The sequence below is a fragment of the Gopherus flavomarginatus genome, chromosome 14 (genome assembly GCF_025201925.1).
Source record: "Gopherus flavomarginatus isolate rGopFla2 chromosome 14, rGopFla2.mat.asm, whole genome shotgun sequence".
NCBI lineage: Eukaryota > Metazoa > Chordata > Testudines > Testudinidae > Gopherus > Gopherus flavomarginatus.
Genome location: NC_066630.1, coordinates 6,617,141 through 6,636,403, shown reverse-complemented (window position 1 = coordinate 6,636,403; position 19,263 = coordinate 6,617,141). Strand labels below are relative to the sequence as shown.

General features: G+C 46.7%; 2 protein-coding genes across 9 annotated transcripts in view; both read right to left on the bottom strand.

Moving 5' to 3' along the window:
- On the bottom strand, positions 1-390 carry LOC127034418 (60S ribosomal protein L36a). The gene has a single exon (XM_050923244.1). It carries the CDS (start codon positions 381-383, stop codon positions 63-65), a length of 321 nt encoding a protein of 106 aa, XP_050779201.1. The 5' UTR covers positions 384-390; the 3' UTR covers positions 1-62.
- Positions 391-3,841: 3,451 nt separating this feature from the next.
- KIAA0513 (KIAA0513 ortholog) overlaps positions 3,842-19,263 on the bottom strand; it is an 86,634-nt gene continuing 71,212 nt past the window's right edge. For 6 of the 8 annotated variants that reach the window (XM_050923231.1, XM_050923232.1, XM_050923234.1 and 3 more), the window contains 4 exons: positions 15,337-15,366; positions 11,212-11,292; positions 10,115-10,209; positions 3,842-9,297 (listed from right to left, as the gene is read on the bottom strand). In XM_050923231.1, the coding sequence (XP_050779188.1) occupies positions 9,248-9,297; positions 10,115-10,209; positions 11,212-11,292; positions 15,337-15,366 (256 nt within the window). In that variant the 3' untranslated portion in view covers positions 3,842-9,247. The remainder of the gene's footprint in view (positions 9,298-10,114; positions 10,210-11,211; positions 11,293-15,336; positions 15,367-19,263) is intronic. The other 2 variants (XM_050923235.1, XM_050923237.1) reach the window with 1 other exon arrangement.

The window sequence follows — 19,263 nt, the reverse complement described above, 5'->3', positions numbered from 1 at the left end:
TTCTCTTTTTTTTTTTCTTTTACAAACTTTAATGGATTCCATAACAATGAACAGGATGGAGTTTAGAACTGGATCACCTGGCCCTTTCTCTTCTTGTCTCCTCCCAGCTCAAAGTGCTCGCACCTCTTAATGGCAAGCATTCTCTTGGACCTGCAGTTGGGCTCCACACACTCAAGCCTCAGCACAATCTTCTTTGTGGTTTTGGCCTTCTTACGGAAGATAGGCTTTGTCTGACCACCATAACCACTCTGCTTCCGATCATATCTCCTCTTTCCCTGAGCATAGAGAGAGTCCTTGCCCTTCTTGTACTGGGTCACTTTGTGGGGCTGGTGCTTTCCACATTTTTTGCAGTAAGTCCTGCGGGTTTTGGGGACGTTCACCATCCTGCCCATTCTCAAGGGGGAAGACTCCTTACCCCAGCTGGTCAGAGCCACTGTACTGTGAACAACTGTGTTGTGCAAAGCCAGTTTCTAGTCATGTCCTGCCAATGATACAAATACAACTACCTGAGGGGATAGCATAGCTAGGTTGCAGTGCCGATGGGACCTACGCGTAATTACCTGGTCCTGGGACCAAGCTAAAGTCAGACAGATCAGGGGGCTATTGTACTGTGAGGGAACTGAGCCTCCTTGACAGTTCTACTGAGCACACTCGCCTGTTTTCCCCCTGGGAGAACTAGGGTGACCAGACAGCAAATGTGAAAAATTGAGACGGAGGGGGGGGTAATAGGAGCCTATATAAGAAAGAGACCCAAAAATTGGGACTGTCCCTATGAAATCAGGACATCTGGTCACCCTAGAACAAACATCCCCTCCTGTCTTTGTTGTACAAGAGTTCGCTCTAGTGCAAAAAGCATCTTCAATTTCTGATATCTCTTATTACTGTTGATTTGAATGAGCGGAACAGGAAAATGGACCCAGAACTTTGAAAGTTACCAAATATTTAGCTTCCCTTCTCAATTTGTGCCCCTCCCAGTATGTGCCATGGACAAAACAGAGCCAACACTAGTCTCACTTTAGAAAGTAGGGGCCCTCTATCAAATGTGTGGCTATGCACCCTCGCGCAAGTCAATTGCATGGAAAAGAAGCTGGTGTCAAGTGGAAACTCTGCTGGTGTTCAGCTGAAGTCCAACCGTCTGGCCCCCTGGTCAAAGGGAGAAGCAGACTTTTAGGCAGTCAATGTGTTTACACATGGCTTCAGCCCTTAGCAGCATGGCCCAGGGAAAGATCTAGGGCCACATTAATTGAAATCAGTGGAAAGACTCCCATCCACTTCAATGGGTTTTGAATCTTGCTTCCTGTGCCCGGGAAAGTGATACTAGGGCAGCTGCTGTCTGGACGAATCAGAGCATTTCCTATACGAAATACAATAGCCAACAAATATTGGACTGCGCCTCCTTAAATAAACACTGATGTGTATCCAGACAGGCTTCCAAACAACTTACCAGCTCCTGTAGGAAGCCGATTGCCCGGGACTGCCCCCAAAGCAGAACCAAGCTCTTGGTTACAGACACCCTGTGCTGTAGAAATGGGATCAATGTGTCCGTGGCACTGCCATGCCATGCCTCATGTGACTCGGGGGAGTGTGTTAGGCGCTGAAAGTCACATGAGCGTTGGAGTGGATTGGCTAACAGTGCAGGTATATTGGAAGATAGAGCCTGCCTCTCAGACTGATCCATTTTTTTTTACATTGGCCATACGCATTGTGGAAAACCAAGCTGCTCTCCACACTCATGCTGGATTACAGAGGTTTTAAGAAGATACACGGACTTTCTTATATAACATAGATGGGTTTCTGCTGTGAAGTGGTGAGTAAACAATCAGTGATCAGCAATAAAAGGCATTATCTGTCACACTGTGAGCTCACATCTGCATTTGCCCATTTTTGAACAGTAATTGGACCATGACCAAATTTCTCCATGTAGAAAAAGTCCTATAAAATGTTTAAGCAAAGGCTGCAAGTCGATCCATTTCCCCACTCCCCCAACTGTGAAATATGTCTAGTGCCCTAAGGATGGTCATAAAACTGTGGCAGCTGTTTGTTATTCTCCTTATAATTAGTCCATCTTCCTTAATGTGAGAGCACACAAATCAGTCCTAGAAATGCCACAGAACACTAGCGACTCCGATTTGAAAGCAGTCTGGTCTTTAGCAGCAAGGCACTCATGACATTGTGCATACAGTTTTGAGGCCCTCATACTGCTAAGACGTGGTCTTGTCTACGCGATGGGTACAACTACACAAGGTGAAGGCGTGGCTGCGGCAAGAACAAGGGTACCCACACTAGCTGCAATCTAGGTCCTAGAGAGGGTTAGCTGCTCCCATACAAGCCTGCCCGGGACCCTGGCTAAATACTCGAGTTGCTAGGCCATGCTGGGTCTGCACTGCTGCACCTGCACTGCTATTGTTACTCGTTGCGAGTTAATGTGGGTGTACTGCCTGCACAGCAACCAGACCTCCATATGCAGCGTGGACGTACCCTAGAAAGGGTTTGGCAGCGTGGCTAGTCCAGTAAAACCTCACTGTGGAGGCACAGCTTACACTAGCAAAAGTTATTTTGCTTTTATGGCTTATGACTAGTTCCCTGAACAAAACAATCTATAAGGAGGCAGGCTTGTTTAGTGGGTAGAGCACTGGACTGAAATGCAGGAGATCTGGGATCTATACCAATTTGTTTCACACTAGTCACTGAACAGCTGACAAAAAGGGAGGAGACCTGGCCACTACCCACCAGTCAGGCTAGATTTGAACCAGAGATCTAGAAGTGCAGCACTCCTGTTCTCATTGGAAACTGTTTTCCTCCCACCCTCTCCCCCAGGAAATATTTTATAGCCCCACCATTGAGAGAAGAGGACAAGTTGCATCAGGTGTCTGGGCCCATGTGCACACATGGTGGTAGCTGGGGACGGAGATGTCTTGCAAAGGAAATCTTACACTCGGTTTTGTTCTATTGTATATGCAAAGCATCATCTGGGAACTGATTTTACTGGCGAGGATAATTACCATTTTTACAGGCGGGGGGAAAGGTGGTTGTTGTATGGAAATAGGTTTGCAAGGCTAGTTTTGCAGATTAATCCCCACGTGGATACAGAGTTTTAAATAAGCTTCCTGGGTTAGATTTGCTAAACAGCAGGGGGAGTATGAAAGCCAAAGCCCATTATTCAAAGGAAATTCCTTTTATATCTTAACATTGAATAATTGCTTTTTAAAATACAGCAAAGTGAAATGCCCTGGGGCTTCTACAGAATCCCATCTCCACTATGGGATCTTCAGGCCATTCTCAAAAAGATTCAGTGTAGGGAAAAAATAAATCAGGCTTTGTTGGCTCCTCATCTCCAGGGCAAATGCTCATGCTTTAAAAAGGTGCAACAACGTTATCGTTTGTAAAAAGTAGGTTAGTACAGGGAGAAGTGTGAAGGGGGACTGAATGGAATGAGACATGGGGAAATACTGCAAATAATCAGATGGGGAAAGGGGGGGAGAATGGGAACATTGCTTCTTCATGCACTGATATTGCTACAAAAACCAAAACACTCCTCACGCTTAATATACAGTGATGTGCTAAATGTAAGGAAGTTGATTGGGAGTGGGGAGAAAGGAGGGGTTTAAAGACAATTTATTCCAATCCCTCACCACAGTCCAAAACAAGAATGCATTATTTAGCCCTCTCAGTCTTCAGGCTTAAAATATTCTCAAACAAAATCCTTAAACCAAGATCTCTTGGGAAATCAAGTCACATAATCCCAGTACAACACATCAGTTGTCTAACAATCACCCTCTGCACATGATATGGCAAAGTGTGTTAAATACAGTGTCAAAGTCAAACTCAGACCAAATATATATATATATATAATTATATTTATACAAAGAGTAAAATACAGCATTTGGAACCCCAATGGAAGCAAACATTCTGTAACGTGGGGCAACACATTTAAACATTTTCTTTGCATTTGCGTTAGGTTTTTTTAAATTTTTATATTTTTTAGAAAAAATACACGTGCAAATAACATGTTTTCACTGCTAAACTTTTCTAGTGGTGGAAGAAAACAGCAGAATTCAGGAAAGAAAAATGATGAGAGATTGAGATCAGACATATTGTATGCCACACTTTGACGATCATCGGCTACCAGCCAAGAGTGGAGAGTTCACTGCTGCAGCTGCCCCTACGTCCATCAACCCACCAAGCAGCAGAATAAAATTCTAAGTGCAGGCTACATTCCTAGAGCAGCGATTTCTCCCCAAACAATACAATTCTAGGCAAATACATCCCATACCAGCAATTCTTAGGAAAGCGACAACCACTGAATTTTAGTTAGGTGATGCAACATTCAAATTCATCCCCCCTTTGGGAATCAGGATGGAACAGAGTGTGTGCTCCCAGTTCTCCTTGGCCTGGCTTTCCCCCAAGTTCAGTACCACATTTGCACAATTACGGACAAGCACGTCCCACAGGAGTCCGCCTGGGGGTTAGGTACCAAAAGTAATGTGTACAATTGAGATTCTTGGCAATTCTGCACACTTTAGAGCGAAGGGCTCAACTCTCATGTATTTGCACAGATTGGAACCCTTCGCATTCCACCTTGCAATCATTCCTTGTGTGTCTCAAGAGATCTCAAAGGGGAAAAACAGGCCAATGTGTCAAACTCTCTCTCCCAGGCAGAGTGCTGTCTTGGGGTGCTGGTCATCTCGGCTGGGGGTTACTTTTCCTGACAGGCTAGTGAAGAGGGCCTTCATCACTTCTACTACATCTCCAAGGTGAAATCTAAAACCAGCCTCCACAGCTTGAAGAGCACAAACCTGAAACTGACTTTGCCAAAGCCCTTTCTCCATGCGGCACAGAGGGGATTTTAGAATGGGTCTCACCGTTGCCCCACCCCCTGACTCATCACTGTATTTACTCTGGCTCAGAAATGCAAGGCTCAGCCTATGCCAGAGACACTGACACACACCAAAGTCAATGCATTTCTACTTGGATCTGGAGGGTGGCGCTGGGGTGCCTGGGGAAGGAAAAGCTAGGTAGCAAAGCTCATTTCTGAAGCCTTAAGGCTGTCACAGTTTGTTTTTTTAAACAGGTGCTGCAGCTCCCAAGGCCGGTAATTACAGGGAGGGTTTGACTCAGCAGCTCCTTGCTACGGAGATGAATCTCGTGACATTAAAATCCTCATTGCACCAACATGACCTTGCATGGTGTTGAGGGACAGGAGGTTACCCCCGAAGACACAGCTTGGAAGAAGAAAAGGGGTAAAGTTCATAAACTAAAACAATTGATGGGAAAGGTCATCAGGGCTGGGGGCCCTGAGCCAGCCTAGTGCTTACATACCTATGTGTGTGCAACTTGAATCATGTGATGTCAGTAGGTCTAGTCACATGCTTAAAGTTTTGCATATGGCTTGAGTGCTTTGCTGGCCCTGGCTAGTGCAGTCAAGATCTCCCTCCAATCCAGCTGGCTGCTCCACAGACAGTGGTCTCCTAACTTAACTTCTGCAGGGAACCTAGCTTTTCTCCCAGCAGAGCACTCTGGGGATCTGAGCAGGGTGCGTGTGTGTCTCTGTGGCTGCTCCCAATCCAAGAGCAAACAAGGAGTTGACCTCTGCGTCCCTATGCTGGACAGGCCCAGGAGAGAAGATACAGCCCTATGAGTCAGGCTGGCCACCTGTCATGGATGGCCACTGGATCCCGGATGTCTGCCTCTTTTCCAAGTGGGGATAAGGACCCTGAAAGGCTGGCACAGCTCCCCTCATACTCCCTCCTTGGGTGTCTCAGGGGCAGGGGGGGGAAGAGGTTATTGGGAAGCATCTGCCATCTGTCAAGCTTTCTGGGATCCTGAGTGCCTCAGCTCTCCCACATTCCACAGGGGAAGGGAGTCTCGGGAGCCTCGCAAGAGAGCAGTGACCAGAGTATTCCCCAGAGGTGTACTTGGCACAAAGCAGCTCTGACATGAAAGGGCTGAGGCAGAGGATTGTGACAGTGAGCGACACTTGGCAACTGGGCTGTTTGCTAGATACCATGGGCAAAGAGAGGCAACTCTGGGAGGTGTGGGAAACACAGAGGGCTTTACTGCCTTGTGCTACTCAGCTGCTCCCACTTAATAATATTGAAAAAAAACAAAACCCTAAAGCACGTTCTCCTTAGACTGCTCTGGGATCTCTCCCATTTGCACTTAGTCGTGGCTTCTGCCTTTTAACCCAGGACCAAAGCACGGACTTTTCCTATTAACGCATGCTGAACAACAAGTCTTAGTAGTAACTGACGACAACATGGACACATTAAAACTTGCATGGATCAGAAGCAGCAGATCTACTGCATTTGCAATCTGCAGGAAAAGGATCATTCGCCCCAGAGCTCATGAACACCACAATATTTGGTTGCATACCCAACAGCAAATGCCGCAGCTTCCGACACTCCAAGGAGACTTTAGCACTTTTACAAACAACTATGTAGGATGTTTCTTCATTTCCTGAGCATCAGTCTACAGTTACTGGCTTGCTTCGGGGGCTGGGAAGAATCACACAGCACTTCAAAATCTCAACGTGACTGGGAATATTCACAGGAGGTTACTCACGATTTTAAATACCATTCTATAGATTTAGGAAGTTACACTGCAGGGCCAACAAGTCAAGAGGCTGCATTAAAACAAACCTGCAACACTATGAATCTTACAAGACGTAACCAAGAGCAGAGCAGCCCCGGACAAACATCCCTTGAAACGCAAGCTCACGTAAACACAGAGTTCAGCGATGGTAATACTTTTGGAGACAAAGCATTGAACACACAGCAAAATGGTCACCTGAACATCACAACACAAGAAGCATTTCATTTTCTGAAGTAGACAACTGCACGATTTCTATTGTAAATTAGAGTGTGCTAGGCTGTAAATCCTTGTTTGACAGCCGAGCATGTGAAGAGGCTCAAAGCTTGCCTGCCTTTTGCATGTCTCTGTGCGCCACAGCCTTTAACGTGGTCTTCCGACACACCTTATGTTCCCACGGGAGAAGCAATCCCATTTCCCTTGCATAAGGCTTTTCTAGAAGAAATTCCAGCACTGATCTCTAAGGTCCCTGAGTTTTGCTACAAAGTTCCCATTTTTATCTAGCCATCTGCTCCTACCAAAAAAAAAAAGTTTATATAGTAAAGCCTACGGCCTCTTTTAAAGTCACTGGTATTATACCTGGATAATTCTAATCACTCCATCCCTTTCTAAACACTTGACACCCAAGATTCACTGATGCACGCTGCATGCCACACTGGTAACAAGGGACCCAGAAAGAAATGAAAGTCTGTGTACTCTGCTCTACTGATTACAATATACCCAGGAGGTTGGAAACACTCAAGGCCAGGAATAAAATGAGTATTTACAAAAGGCCATTTCAAGATGGCTCATGAGGCTGATTGGTATAGGAGGGGTCAGGAAGGAGAACGGAGGATGATTAAATTTGTGGGAAAATAATAAGATTGATATTTCGTTTCCACTTGGAACAAGAACAGCACGATCTGTAGCCTGGCACGGAGAAAGCCAGAGGCTGAGTGACTCACTAGCACCCCGGAGGTGTGCAGGTTGCACCTGCACTGGAAGTACAAACAGACACGCATCAGTTTGGTCTGGTACATCTGAAAAACTGGTGACTGGAAGCGGTGGTTAACAGGAAAATTAATCTGGGTTTATTATGTACTGGGGCAAGTCACAAGGACACGCCATGCTCCAATCATTTTTGGGGTGCCTCCTGCCCTAGAGTTCCTCCCCCACCTGGGGGCCAGACTCTCATCCCATATAATTCCACATCCAAGCCTTGAACTCCACTCCATTGCTCCACGGAGCGAACTGAAATGGGGTGAAACTCTCGTGGAGTGGGCAGCTGCCTCTGCCGAGCATCTCACAGTGGGAAGGCGCCACCTGAGGATTTTCAGAGCAATTTAGAATCTGCAAGAGAAAATGCAGAAGGGAGAAGAAGGTCGTCCTGCTGCTGCTTTACCATCTCTACCAACAGAACCCAAGCAAAGCAACCCCTCTCCTCCTCTCTCCAGCTGACGGCTGTGGACCACTACAGATTCCCCCCAATAGGGCTGCCACCAGTCTATCGCGCGTACTAAGGAAGTTCCTTTATTTGCCCTCACACTGAGATGTACAAACTTCACCCGCTTTCCCTTGAAGCAAATACAGTCATGTTCTCAAAGGGTCACCGTGGAAGAATCTTCGTATTGAAGGAGGGGGCTGGTTAGCCAGTTACTACGTTTCTCTGACTGCAGTAGAAAGATCTGCATGAGTTTCTCTATGCCTGCCTATCACCCAGACCAAGAGCGACGTTTTCAGATAGATAACGAAATGCATTTTGACACAAAATCAGACTACCTGCAGCTCCACGAACAGTCTCCTACCCTTTCCCAGAGCGGTCCCATCTGTCCAGATTGTGTCACTAAAGAATTCTCTCCCTCTCTAGCCCCAATAATGGAAGTAATCATTTCCTTTCTGTGCAAACTGCAAGGGCACCATCCCACCTGACTGCAGAACAGCAGGTCAAACCAGATGATGGGACAGATCGCTCTGATCTCAAAGCTGGTTCTTATCACAGCAGCTGCTAATCTGTCAGAGCAAAACGCAGGGTGCAACTGTTGTGGATAAGCTTTCAATGCACGATGCACTACAAGGAGGGTACAGCTCTTGATCTCTGAGCTGGGGGGCTTAAAGTCCTGTTTTCACCTGGATTAGCTGCTGGGTACCAACCTTCTAAAGTAACAAGCACCTAGTGCTACCATTTAATTCCCACCCTTTACATCCAACCCCCCACCCTGCCTACAGTACCTCTTGATCTCATCAGCCGTTGGCTACTGAAGCAGTCACATCAGGAAACAAAGTTTTCAGCAGCATGGCCAGTGCAAGGCACCTCCTTGGTGCCTGGGATACAGCAATCCTGCCCCTCCCCCGAGCCACATAAACACACAGGGATCTTGAGCAGTTACTCCATTTTACAGACAAAAACACCTCTTGGAATATTCGACTCGGACAATGTGACGGGGCTCAGGGATGAAGGAGCATCTGAAAAGAGTTGGTTTTGTTTGAGCTCCTATTTCTACGGGCTGCACGGCGCAGCTCTAAGGTTTGCTGACAATCATGCAGGTTTATTGCGGTGGTTTTACGTAGCCCATCTTCAGTTGTGGGTGGTCTCGGAGGAGGAGAAGTCCTCCCACTCCGCACCCACACCCACTGCCGCGCCTCTCCGCCTCTCTCCAAACGCTGGACACAGGCTAGACGGCTATTCGGCAGCCATTTGCTCAATGTGATCACTAAGCAGCTTGTTTTGCTCTGCAATGCAAAGAGAAAATGAGATTGTGAGGCCACGGTTTATCATTCTGAAAAGATGAAAGGAGAAGGAGGGTGGTACCCTGTCCGAAGGGTTCTGGGGGCTTTTTAAATAAATCAAGGCAGTGACACAACTACCAAGGTACCAGCATTTTTGTTTTTTTATTTGGTTTAGAAACTACTGGATGGTGAGTTTCCCCAAGTGAGTCTTGAACTGTAAACAAACCAACGACACACACGGCTAGATTGGGAGCTGGGGTGAAGTGGCATCTCTCCACTGTAATCGCCCTGAGCTACATTAACTGACACCTGCTGGGGATCTAACCCCATTGAAAGCAATGGCACGGTGCCCATTTGCACCAGCTGTGGATCTGGCCCTAGTTACTCCAATGAAGCTGCAGCAGTTCACACCAGCAGGAAATCTGGGACCATTAACTTCACTGGCACTTTAGCAATTGACCCCATCTGGGGATCTGGCCCCATTGACTCCAGCAGCGCTGCACTCCGAATCTGACCCATCCTGTACGTTAAGAAACATGCCAAGCATTTCAGACAGTGGCAGTGAGAATACAGTGAAATATTCTGATCTTGCCATAGATTAGGAGGAGCCAGTGCTCTTTGCCCAGGATACCCACAGTATCTGACAGATATGCCCTCTCTTCCACCATTGCAATTGGATTCTCCTGGCATGCGCCTGCTGCTGGGAATGGAAGCCATCTTGGAAATCAATTACTTCCTCACCTCCTCCCCACCAGCCACATTCCCCTCCCTCTGGGAGACGGTGCTGGGTTCCAGTGCACAGCCCCCGCGCCTGCCCTACCTTCATCCAGGTTGCCGATCACGGCCTGCTTCTTCAGGAAGTCGTTGCAGAGCTTCTTGCTCAGGCCGAACGCCAACATGTTGTGAGTGAAGGTGCTGGGGAAGAGGAGACACACTTGGCACAGGCACTGCCGAGAGTCACCACGGAGCCCCCGGCCCCTCTCTCACCCAAAACCCAGGCTGGACTGCACCACTCCCTCCTCCCACTTCACTAACTAGCCAGTAGGGCCGGGCCTAACTGCAGAGCTGAGCTCTGGGACGCCCTAAAATGTGGCGGTGTTGGGATTGGGCGTCCCTTACAGTCCGGGGGTTGGAACAGGCGTCAGGGGTGTGAGTGTTGGGCGTACCCCGCCCGTCCTGTATTGCTACATGGGGCAGGAGTCCTGGTCTGGAACAGGTGAAGCCCCCTGCTCTAGAGTTCAGCGTACACCCCCTGACGGCTGCAAACAGCCTCTCACCTTCCCCACCAATCTGGGGGTGTCTGTTGAACTCTCCTCTTTTCCCCCACCTGCTGCAGCCATCAAGGTAACCCCATTTCAGCCCCCACCTGACAAGAGTGACAAGGGCAAAGGGGAGGGGTCTTCCAATCCCAGTCCGAGCCATGGCGAGAGGAACTAAGTGGATTTCTTCCTATCAAGGCGGGAGAATCCTTGAGTTTGCTCTTAGGAGGGGACAGGCATGAGGAAGAGGGGCTGGAAAACCCTGGACACTAGGATGCTGGTTCTGAGAATCTTTATACAGTTTTTAGAAACCACTAGTGTTTTCCAATACAGTCTCAATACAGGAGTGACAGCATTTCCATGACAGCATTTGGCTCCACCACCGAAGCTGTTTAATCAAGGAAGGAAACGCCAACAACCCAACAACCCCTTCGCTTTGGCCTCAGTCTGTTCATCCCTTCAGACAGACAATTCCTGTTCTTCTTTATCAGAGAGAGACCCGACCCAAAGCCCTAAATCTGAACGCTTGGGCCCCGCTCCAAGCTTCACAGCTCTGTCCTCATCTCTTTTTATTGAGATTTTGTCCATGATGACAACGGACAGGCTCCTTCTGGCCACCCAGAGGCAGGTGTTATCAGTCAATTAGCGTGTGCCTTACCCAAGCTGCCCAAAAGTGATGTTCTCGTTAAACCGTAGGCTGTCATCACGCTCCTCCTGGGTCATGTGACACCACTTCTCCCTGCAACCACAAAACAGATCTTGTAGCAGGAAGTCCCTGTGCAGCCTCCCCTCCCTACCCTCACATCCATCCAAACCCTGCTGGCTGCCGAGACCCAGCAGCAGGCTTGTAGGAACTGTGGAGCTGATGAAGAATATATCAAGGCAGCCTGGAGGAGATCACAGGTGCAGAACACCTGCCTCCGTGCCCTGCTCTCTCTCTTCTGGGCAAATGGCTGAGGCCTCCCTAGGCTGGAGCTGGCAGACATTGTAGGTATTTACTGCAGTTGTGAGGGAAATCTGCAGTGCCTTGCTTTATTGTTCACGAAAATGAGTTCCTACGCTGATGACAAAAGAGTGAGCTTGAGAGCAGGGACACATCAGCACGTGCCTTCCACACGCAGCTCTGAAATCTGTCTTTAATGCCACTGTTACTGGGGGTGGATGTTGGGGGTTCACTGCCTGGGAGCAGCAGTCCCTGAAAGCAGTAGCATGAAGGTAAAGTATTCACCCATGTCTCAGGCCCAGTCTACATACCAACGTGTGCTAGTTTAACTGAAGGGGATGGGGAGCTTAATGGATTTATTTAAATGGGTGTAACGTCTGTGTTTAGGCCCGGTCGGCTTCTAAAAATTAGATCCACCCAGCTACATCACTCGGGGCTGTGAAAAATTTCACACCCTGTGCATCAAAGCTAGTTTGCCTTAACCCCCACTGCTGATGCAGCTGGGTTGATGTAGCTACCACCTCTCGCGGACGGGAAAAACTCCTTCTGCGGACGTAGGAAGTGTCTACACCCTAGTGGCACAGCTCCAGTGCCAGGGCTGTGCTGCTGTGGCTTAGACCAGGCCTCAGTCAAGGTTCACCCCACCCCCCAAAAAATAAGATGCAGAGAGATCTGGACTCCTGGATAACAAGGGAAAAGGCGTCAGTTATGCCTCCTTTTCCATGGGCTTCAGTCACACGACTCAGGCAACTACCTTAATTACTATGCTGAGTTCCAGATTAGACTGCATGGCACGTCAGACTGGGCCATTGTGAGCCAGGTCCGACAGGCTTTGTGGGCTGACAATCATCAAATAGAAGGGAGCTGACGAATCAATGGAGTCTGATTCAAGGAAGTTTGAAATGGGACATAACAGTCCTCCCTGTGAGGATTACTGAGGGCTCAGTACGCAGTGCTAGCCATGTAGCCTGCATTCTCCAAGGAATATTTTGAGCTAGATATGGTCTCAACTTGCCTCCGGAGGTCTAGCAAGATCAATGAAGTTTATTGCCACGGCAACTTCACTTTTAAAATAGTAAACCTTGAAAACAGGATCTAGGTTTGTTGAATTCCCATTTGGGGGAACTGACAAAGCCTTGAAATAATCAATACTTTGCAGCATAAGAGCCATGGCAGATGATACCCAACAGCACCGGTGAATCAGCACCTTTTGGACTGTATTTTGAGCTCTTTACCCAACAAATCTGCATCCACTCCCTCCTCTCATTAGTGAGGAGCACTGAGATAAAACCGAGCGGATTGCCAGATGCAATCACCTAGAATACACACAGCATTTGTGTTCTTGCCGAGCATTTCGTTATCAGTGAACATTACATTGTTTCCAGGAGCTAGATGCAAGTACATCGAGACATGTTTGACCATGAAACTGAATCACCCTGTTGTATTTCGGTCATAGCCAGCACCTTTTTTGTATGCTCCCTCTCACGTATTGCGCATGAAAGGTTACTGTGTGCATTCAAAACTAAACAGGAGGAGATTGCGGGGCTCCCCATACAGATGTTTTACTAGGGAGCCTTTCACAAAGCCATTATCATGCCAGGACACAAGTCATTCTAAGTATGTTTATTACACTCATTTAATACATGCACATGGGGAAGACTGGAGGTCAGGGTTTCACACAGCCCTCTACTGAACAGAAATCCGGTGGGGGATTATGTACAAGGTTCAGAAGAGGATAAAGAAAAGGGAAGGAAAAAGAAACAGGAAGAAGAAATAACAGAGGAATGGCAAAAGGAGAATAAAAGGAACAGCACACAAACTTCCACTGCATGTTTAACTCGCCTGCACCCTACCTGGCGTTGGAGGTGCTGCTTCAACTGGAAATAGATGGTGGCACTAGGGTATCTTTTCAGCAAATTCCAGAGTGTAGCCCTAACTAGAACAAGTGTCAATTCCTGCTGGGACTGGTGACTAGCCATAGTTATCTCAGACTGCTCCCACGTAGGGCCTAATCCAGCAAGCCCTTCCTCATGTGTTCAGTTCTTGTTAGACAGCTTTGCAAGATTGGGCCTAGAAACTGCAAGGGATTTAGCTGCTTCAGTGGAGTTTGTGGGGCCAAATTCTGTGCCATACTAGAAAGTTTAGGCGTAGGTTTAAAAACACAAAGTCTGTCAGGATCAGGTTCACTATAGCAACCAATATATGCACTAAATCTGAAGGCTGCCAAGGCAGGGAAAAAAAAATCAGCAAGGTGCTTTGAATGCTGGAAGCAAAACTATACAGATCTCACTGTCCCAGTTATAGAGGAAGCGTATTTAGGTTTTTCTGCCCTCTTTGTATATTCTTGCTGAGAGAAAACAAGAGCAAAGTGACTAAGGGAGATTTATGATGCTTCTAGGTGTGTTATTCAGAAATCGTGTTTGCAAAGGAAAAAAAATATGTCTCTAAAATACTTGGATTTTTATATTGGCACAAAGGGCAACTGTAGAGATTGATTTGTTTCTTCACTTAATCCCTGTTAGAGGGCATGTGGATTAAAACTTTGACTATTACTTACAATGTACTACGGAAAGAATATTGCTGCAAAATGAGCTTCTAAAATTCTAGCTCCTCAGCAGGGCAATGCACCAGCAAGCTCAGGATATTGGACTACAGAGAACTCCAGCTTTGAGCAGGTGCACGTCCAATTCTGGTCAGCAGTGTGATTTGTGATGCATGAGGGTTGACATTCATCCCCCTCTGCATGCAGAGGAGATGTACAAGACCTTGCATAAATTAAATCCCATTTAGTCTAGGCCCCATGCATGGGTAAGTTTCACACCAGGCAACTAATCTGAGCAGTGCTCTGCTTACACAAATTGAGTCGATTTCCTTCCTCAACACACATTAGCTGCGCTTTCAAGAACTTATCTGTGAGCTCCAAACAGTCTTTTTTTCAGGGAGGCTTTTTTTTTGTTGTCACTTGAAATGATTTATTCCAGGATCAGACATCAAGATCTAAACAATTTTTTTAAATCAAAGAATCTTTCCCCAGCCCCGAATTCCAGTCTGTTCTCGACTCTGATCCCCAGTACATCACTTCCTGAACTTGTAAAGCTCAACATAACTCTCAATGCAACTTGCTAGCTTCCCCCCATGGGCACTTTTTTTTTTAAAAAAACATAAGCCACAATTTAAAGACAAATAAATAAATAAAAAGGCACGATTTCAAACCAGCAAAACATCTTCACAACCTCAAAGCAACAGCAGCGTTGGAAACGCACTAAGGCAGAGGATTGAATATACCTTGATTCAGCACCGCTCAGGCGTCAGGAACTGAACACGAGAAAAGCAATGCTCACCAGACCACACCATTTCACAGTAGCAAAGGAAAAAATAAAATAAGGAAGAGAGGATAGAATGACATTCCCCCCGTATGCCAGGAGACTCAGTTTGTGTCCAAAAACTGCCCATGAAACTGGAGCCTCCCCCAGCTGCCAGTGTGTGAAGTGGCAGAAGAGAACAGAAGTACAAACCATCAACTGCTCTATCCACCATGGAGCTAGTTCATTACCGAGAGACCTCAATGCAGCGGCCTGTGATTACGTTTTGTTTTAAAATCCAGCAGATCTCAGGATTACTGATATAATTGCTTCCAGTTTTCTTCTAGTCTCACTGATAGCACTGTCCCTATTTCCTACAGTGGAGCCAGATTTGAATTTGTGCCCATTTCTCATTTGAGCAGATGGCATTTCTGAGCCCAACCTGCATCCGAGACATTTTACCATGGTGGCAAAGTTTGGACCTGAAGTGAGTCAATGCAACTGTAAAAATGCAACAAAGTAATGCGGACAGACACACCTCTTTTCCTCTTCCTCTCCAGCGTTCCCTCTGGAGTGGCAGCAGAAACAGGGTCAACAAAGGTTACATGTTAAAGATCATGCAAGATATATGAATGGAGAAAAAGAGAAGAACAGATGAAAGAAGGAAAGTCATTATAGGCAGAGAGAAGAAAAAAGGATTTTTGTTATTTTTCTTTCCCCCTTGCAGGAAAATCGCCTTCCCAGTGATCTCAACTCTGCTCCTGTTCTTCCAAAGTAATTACCAAGTATGAAACCAAACATTTCTACTACACACCCCCAGCCACCCTGGGAAGGATTTTAGACAGCTGTTGCTTTATGGATTTTCCTCCCTCAGAGGGCTGCGAAGTGAGAGATACAAACCCAGCTCAGTGAGGAAAAACATTCACAAAAGCAGACTCTCTCCTGGAGACCTTTAAGAAAAGGAAGGACGGGGAAGGGGTCTCACTGCAGGGACCTAGTGTGCCTTTCTAGCCAGGTCAGAGGGGGTCAGTGACTGCTGGGCACGCTCAATGATCTCCCACCTCCAAGACGTCTCAGGAGCAGGTGAACAGTTCCATGGGAAGCTCCTATCTATAAAGCAGGGTTGGAGTCGAACACCGAAAGGAACCAGTCTCTGGACAGAAGATGAGTTTCTCTTCCCCTTTAATCTCCGAGGGCCAAATGCCAAGGCCCTTAACTCAGACAAACTCCCATTCAGCGTCTGCCGCGCGGTACGTCTACACTTGGAGCTGGAGGCGTGATTCCCAGCTCGAGGAGACATGCTCATGCTACCTGGATGAGGGAAGCTGCAGGAGCACGAGTTGTGGGATGAGCTAGCCGGCTTGAGTATGTACCCAGGGTCTCTGACGGGCACGCACTTGCGGTGGTTAACCCGTCCCACTGCTCACACTGCCATGCCTACCTTCTATTTTTAGCATGGTAGCTTGGTGAGAGCTAGCCTGTGTTTATCTCCTCAAGGTGAGAATTGCAACCCCAGCCCTCAGTCAGGGCTTCAGTGTAGACCAAACCCTAGCGAGTAACCAGGAGACCAGAACCCACTCTAAACCAATGCTGAGAAAATGAACCACATCAGGATAGCGGCTTTTCTTTGCCGAGCCAAACCCTAACCGAGGCACTGAAACTGTTACTACCAAGGAATGCAATGGACTAGTTTAACCCCCTTTTCATGCTATGCACCGGAGACCATACAAGGAGCTACACAATGTGGTGAGAGACTTGGTCTGAGCACTGGACTGGGAGCCAGGGGCTTGCAGGTTCTAACCCCCGTCCCCGACACACTCACTTCCCTCCACCTCAGTCTCCCCATCTGTACCACAGGGATGAGAATGCTTGCCTGCCTCCCAGGGAGCTGCAAAGATGAATGTTTGTAAAATGCTTTGAGAATGAAGAGACCAAGGTGTTATAAAATGAACCTTGTGGTGCCTACAGAAATGCAGCTATGATCTTTAAAGCACAGAGATCTTTAGAAATAGACCCCCACACAACAGGCCAGGCCAGAAGGGCTGTAAATCAGGAAGGGGTTTTACATCTGCATGTGACTTTTGCATGAAGCCCCTCTGTAGCTCTGGGGAAAAAGGATAGAAGGCCAGCTTTGATTGCTCAGATTCAATACTCCAGCACCATTATATGAAAGGAAGCTGCAGCATCAGTGTCACAATCCCCTTTGCAATCCATTGCACATGAGAGATGCTGGAGGCATTCAATCCCGTAGGAGAAACTCTTAAACAGGTACATGCTCCTGCATTAATGATCACGGCTGGAAGACACTGCAGGTTCCTAGAACTGGTATTCAGATGGTATCAATCACTGGTTGCTATGATAAGAAGCTGCTGGTGAATCTCTTCTTGTGCCGTTTGCAGGTATTTTCATCTCATTCCTCTCTATGAAGCAGTGAGCGCCATGTCTGCATGCCACCTTACCTTGCACCCACATGGAGCAGGCAGAGCTGGAACCAAGCCTGTTGCTTTGTCCCCTGATTTCTAACTTTAAAGGACTTGCAGTGGTTTTATTTTATTTGCAGAGACTGTGCCATTCCTGTCTGAAGGGCTGCGATCAGCAGATCTGGCTGTCTCAGAGCTCTGCCAGGACCAAGGTGTCTCAGCAGTTTGCATGCTAAATCTTGGAAACTGTGTCCATGTGCAATGTGATCCTGGCAACCACTTGTTTTTGCAATGCGTTTATCAGCCAACTGCACGTCTGCAGCATGTTCACGGTCAATTACAGAAGTGCCTGGATAGAGAATGGGATCCAATTTAGGAACACACAATATTCTTTTCCAAGACAAGAAACTCATGTGCAATGCTCAGACTGCTGCATGTCTGCAGAGTTCACTTGTTGGGGGCGGGGGGGGGGGGTGTTTGGCTATAAAATGGATTCTTTTCTTTTCGAAAAGAAGAAAACCCAGCTTGTTGGCTTTTATATTTTAACTATATTCACTGATTCATAGATTTTAAGGCCAGATAGGACCACCCGATCTGTTCATATTGCAGACTATTCAATTTCACCCAGTTATACTGATGTTCAGCCAAACAACTTGCATTTGGCTAAAGTTTACCCTCTGGAAAGGTATCCACTTTCACTGGAAGACACCCAGAGATGCAGTAATCGTCACTTCCCTTGGTAGTTTTTTCCCCTGATAAATCGCCCTCACCGTTAAAAATTTGTGCCTAATTTCCATTTTGAATTAGTCAGGCTGCAGCATCCAGCCATTAGGCTTTTCTCTACTGGATTAAAGAGCCCTTTGGCACCCAGGAAGGCATTTATACACTGTAATCAAGTCATCTCTCAATCTTCTTTGTGATCAGCTAGACAGACTGATCTTCAAGTCTCTTACTGCAAGGCATTTTCTTCAGACGTTGATTCTTTTTGATACTAGTTTCTGCACCGTCTCCAATGTTTTCAACGTCCATTTAAAATGCAATCATAATTGTGTGCAGCACTGCAGTATCGGTCTCCTCAGTGCCAGATACAGAGAGAATAATCACATCCTCACAGCTACTCTCTACTCCCGTTTATACACCCATGGATCGCAGCAGCCCTTTTTGCCAGAGCACTTGGAACTCACGTTCAGTTGCTTAGCCACTCTGACCCAGAAATCCCCTTCTGAGTCACTGCTTTCCGGGATACGTTTTCCCATTCCGCAGGTCTGGCTTGTATCCCTTGTTCCTAGACTTTGCATTTGGCTGTATTAACACACATTTTGTTTGAATCGGCCCAGTTTACTGACTGATCCAGATCTCTCTATGTAACTGCCCTCTCCTCATCCGTATTTATCACTCTGCCAATCTTTCTGTCATCTGCAAATTTTGCCAACAGTGATTTGATATTTACTGCTAGATCACTGATAAAAATATTGAACAGTGTCAAGCCTAGTACCGCTGCCTGAGGAACCCCACTAGAAACACACCTCTATAATTCCTCACTGACAACTGATTTATGAGATCTGTCAGGCAGTTCTTAATCTATTTAATATGTGCTCCATTGATATTGCATAGTGCTAATTTATGAATCAGAATATCACGTAGTACTACATCAAATGCCTTACAAAAGCCAAAATGTATTATTATCTATGCAGTTATCTTTATCAGCCAAACTTGTAATCTCATCAAAGAATGAAATCAGGTGTGTTTGACAAGATCTATTTCCCATGAAATCATGCTGACTGGCATTAATTCTATTCCTGTCTTTTAATTCAATTCCATATCAACTTTTACATTATTTTGTCCGGGACTGATACCAGGTTTATTGGCCTGACCTGGATCTTCATGCTTGCCCTTTTTGAATACTGACACAACATTAGCATTCTCTCCATCTTTTGCAATTTCCCTGATATTACAGTGTTTATTAAAAATCTAACATCATCAACAGGCCAGAAATCTCCTCAGCCAACTCTTTTAGGACTCTTGGGTGAAGTTATCTGGACATG

Excerpts from the sequence above, each read along its gene's own strand:
- LOC127034418 (XM_050923244.1), bottom strand. The coding sequence starts at position 383 with ATGGTGAACGTCCCCAAAACCCGCAGGACTTACTGCAAAAAATGTGGA.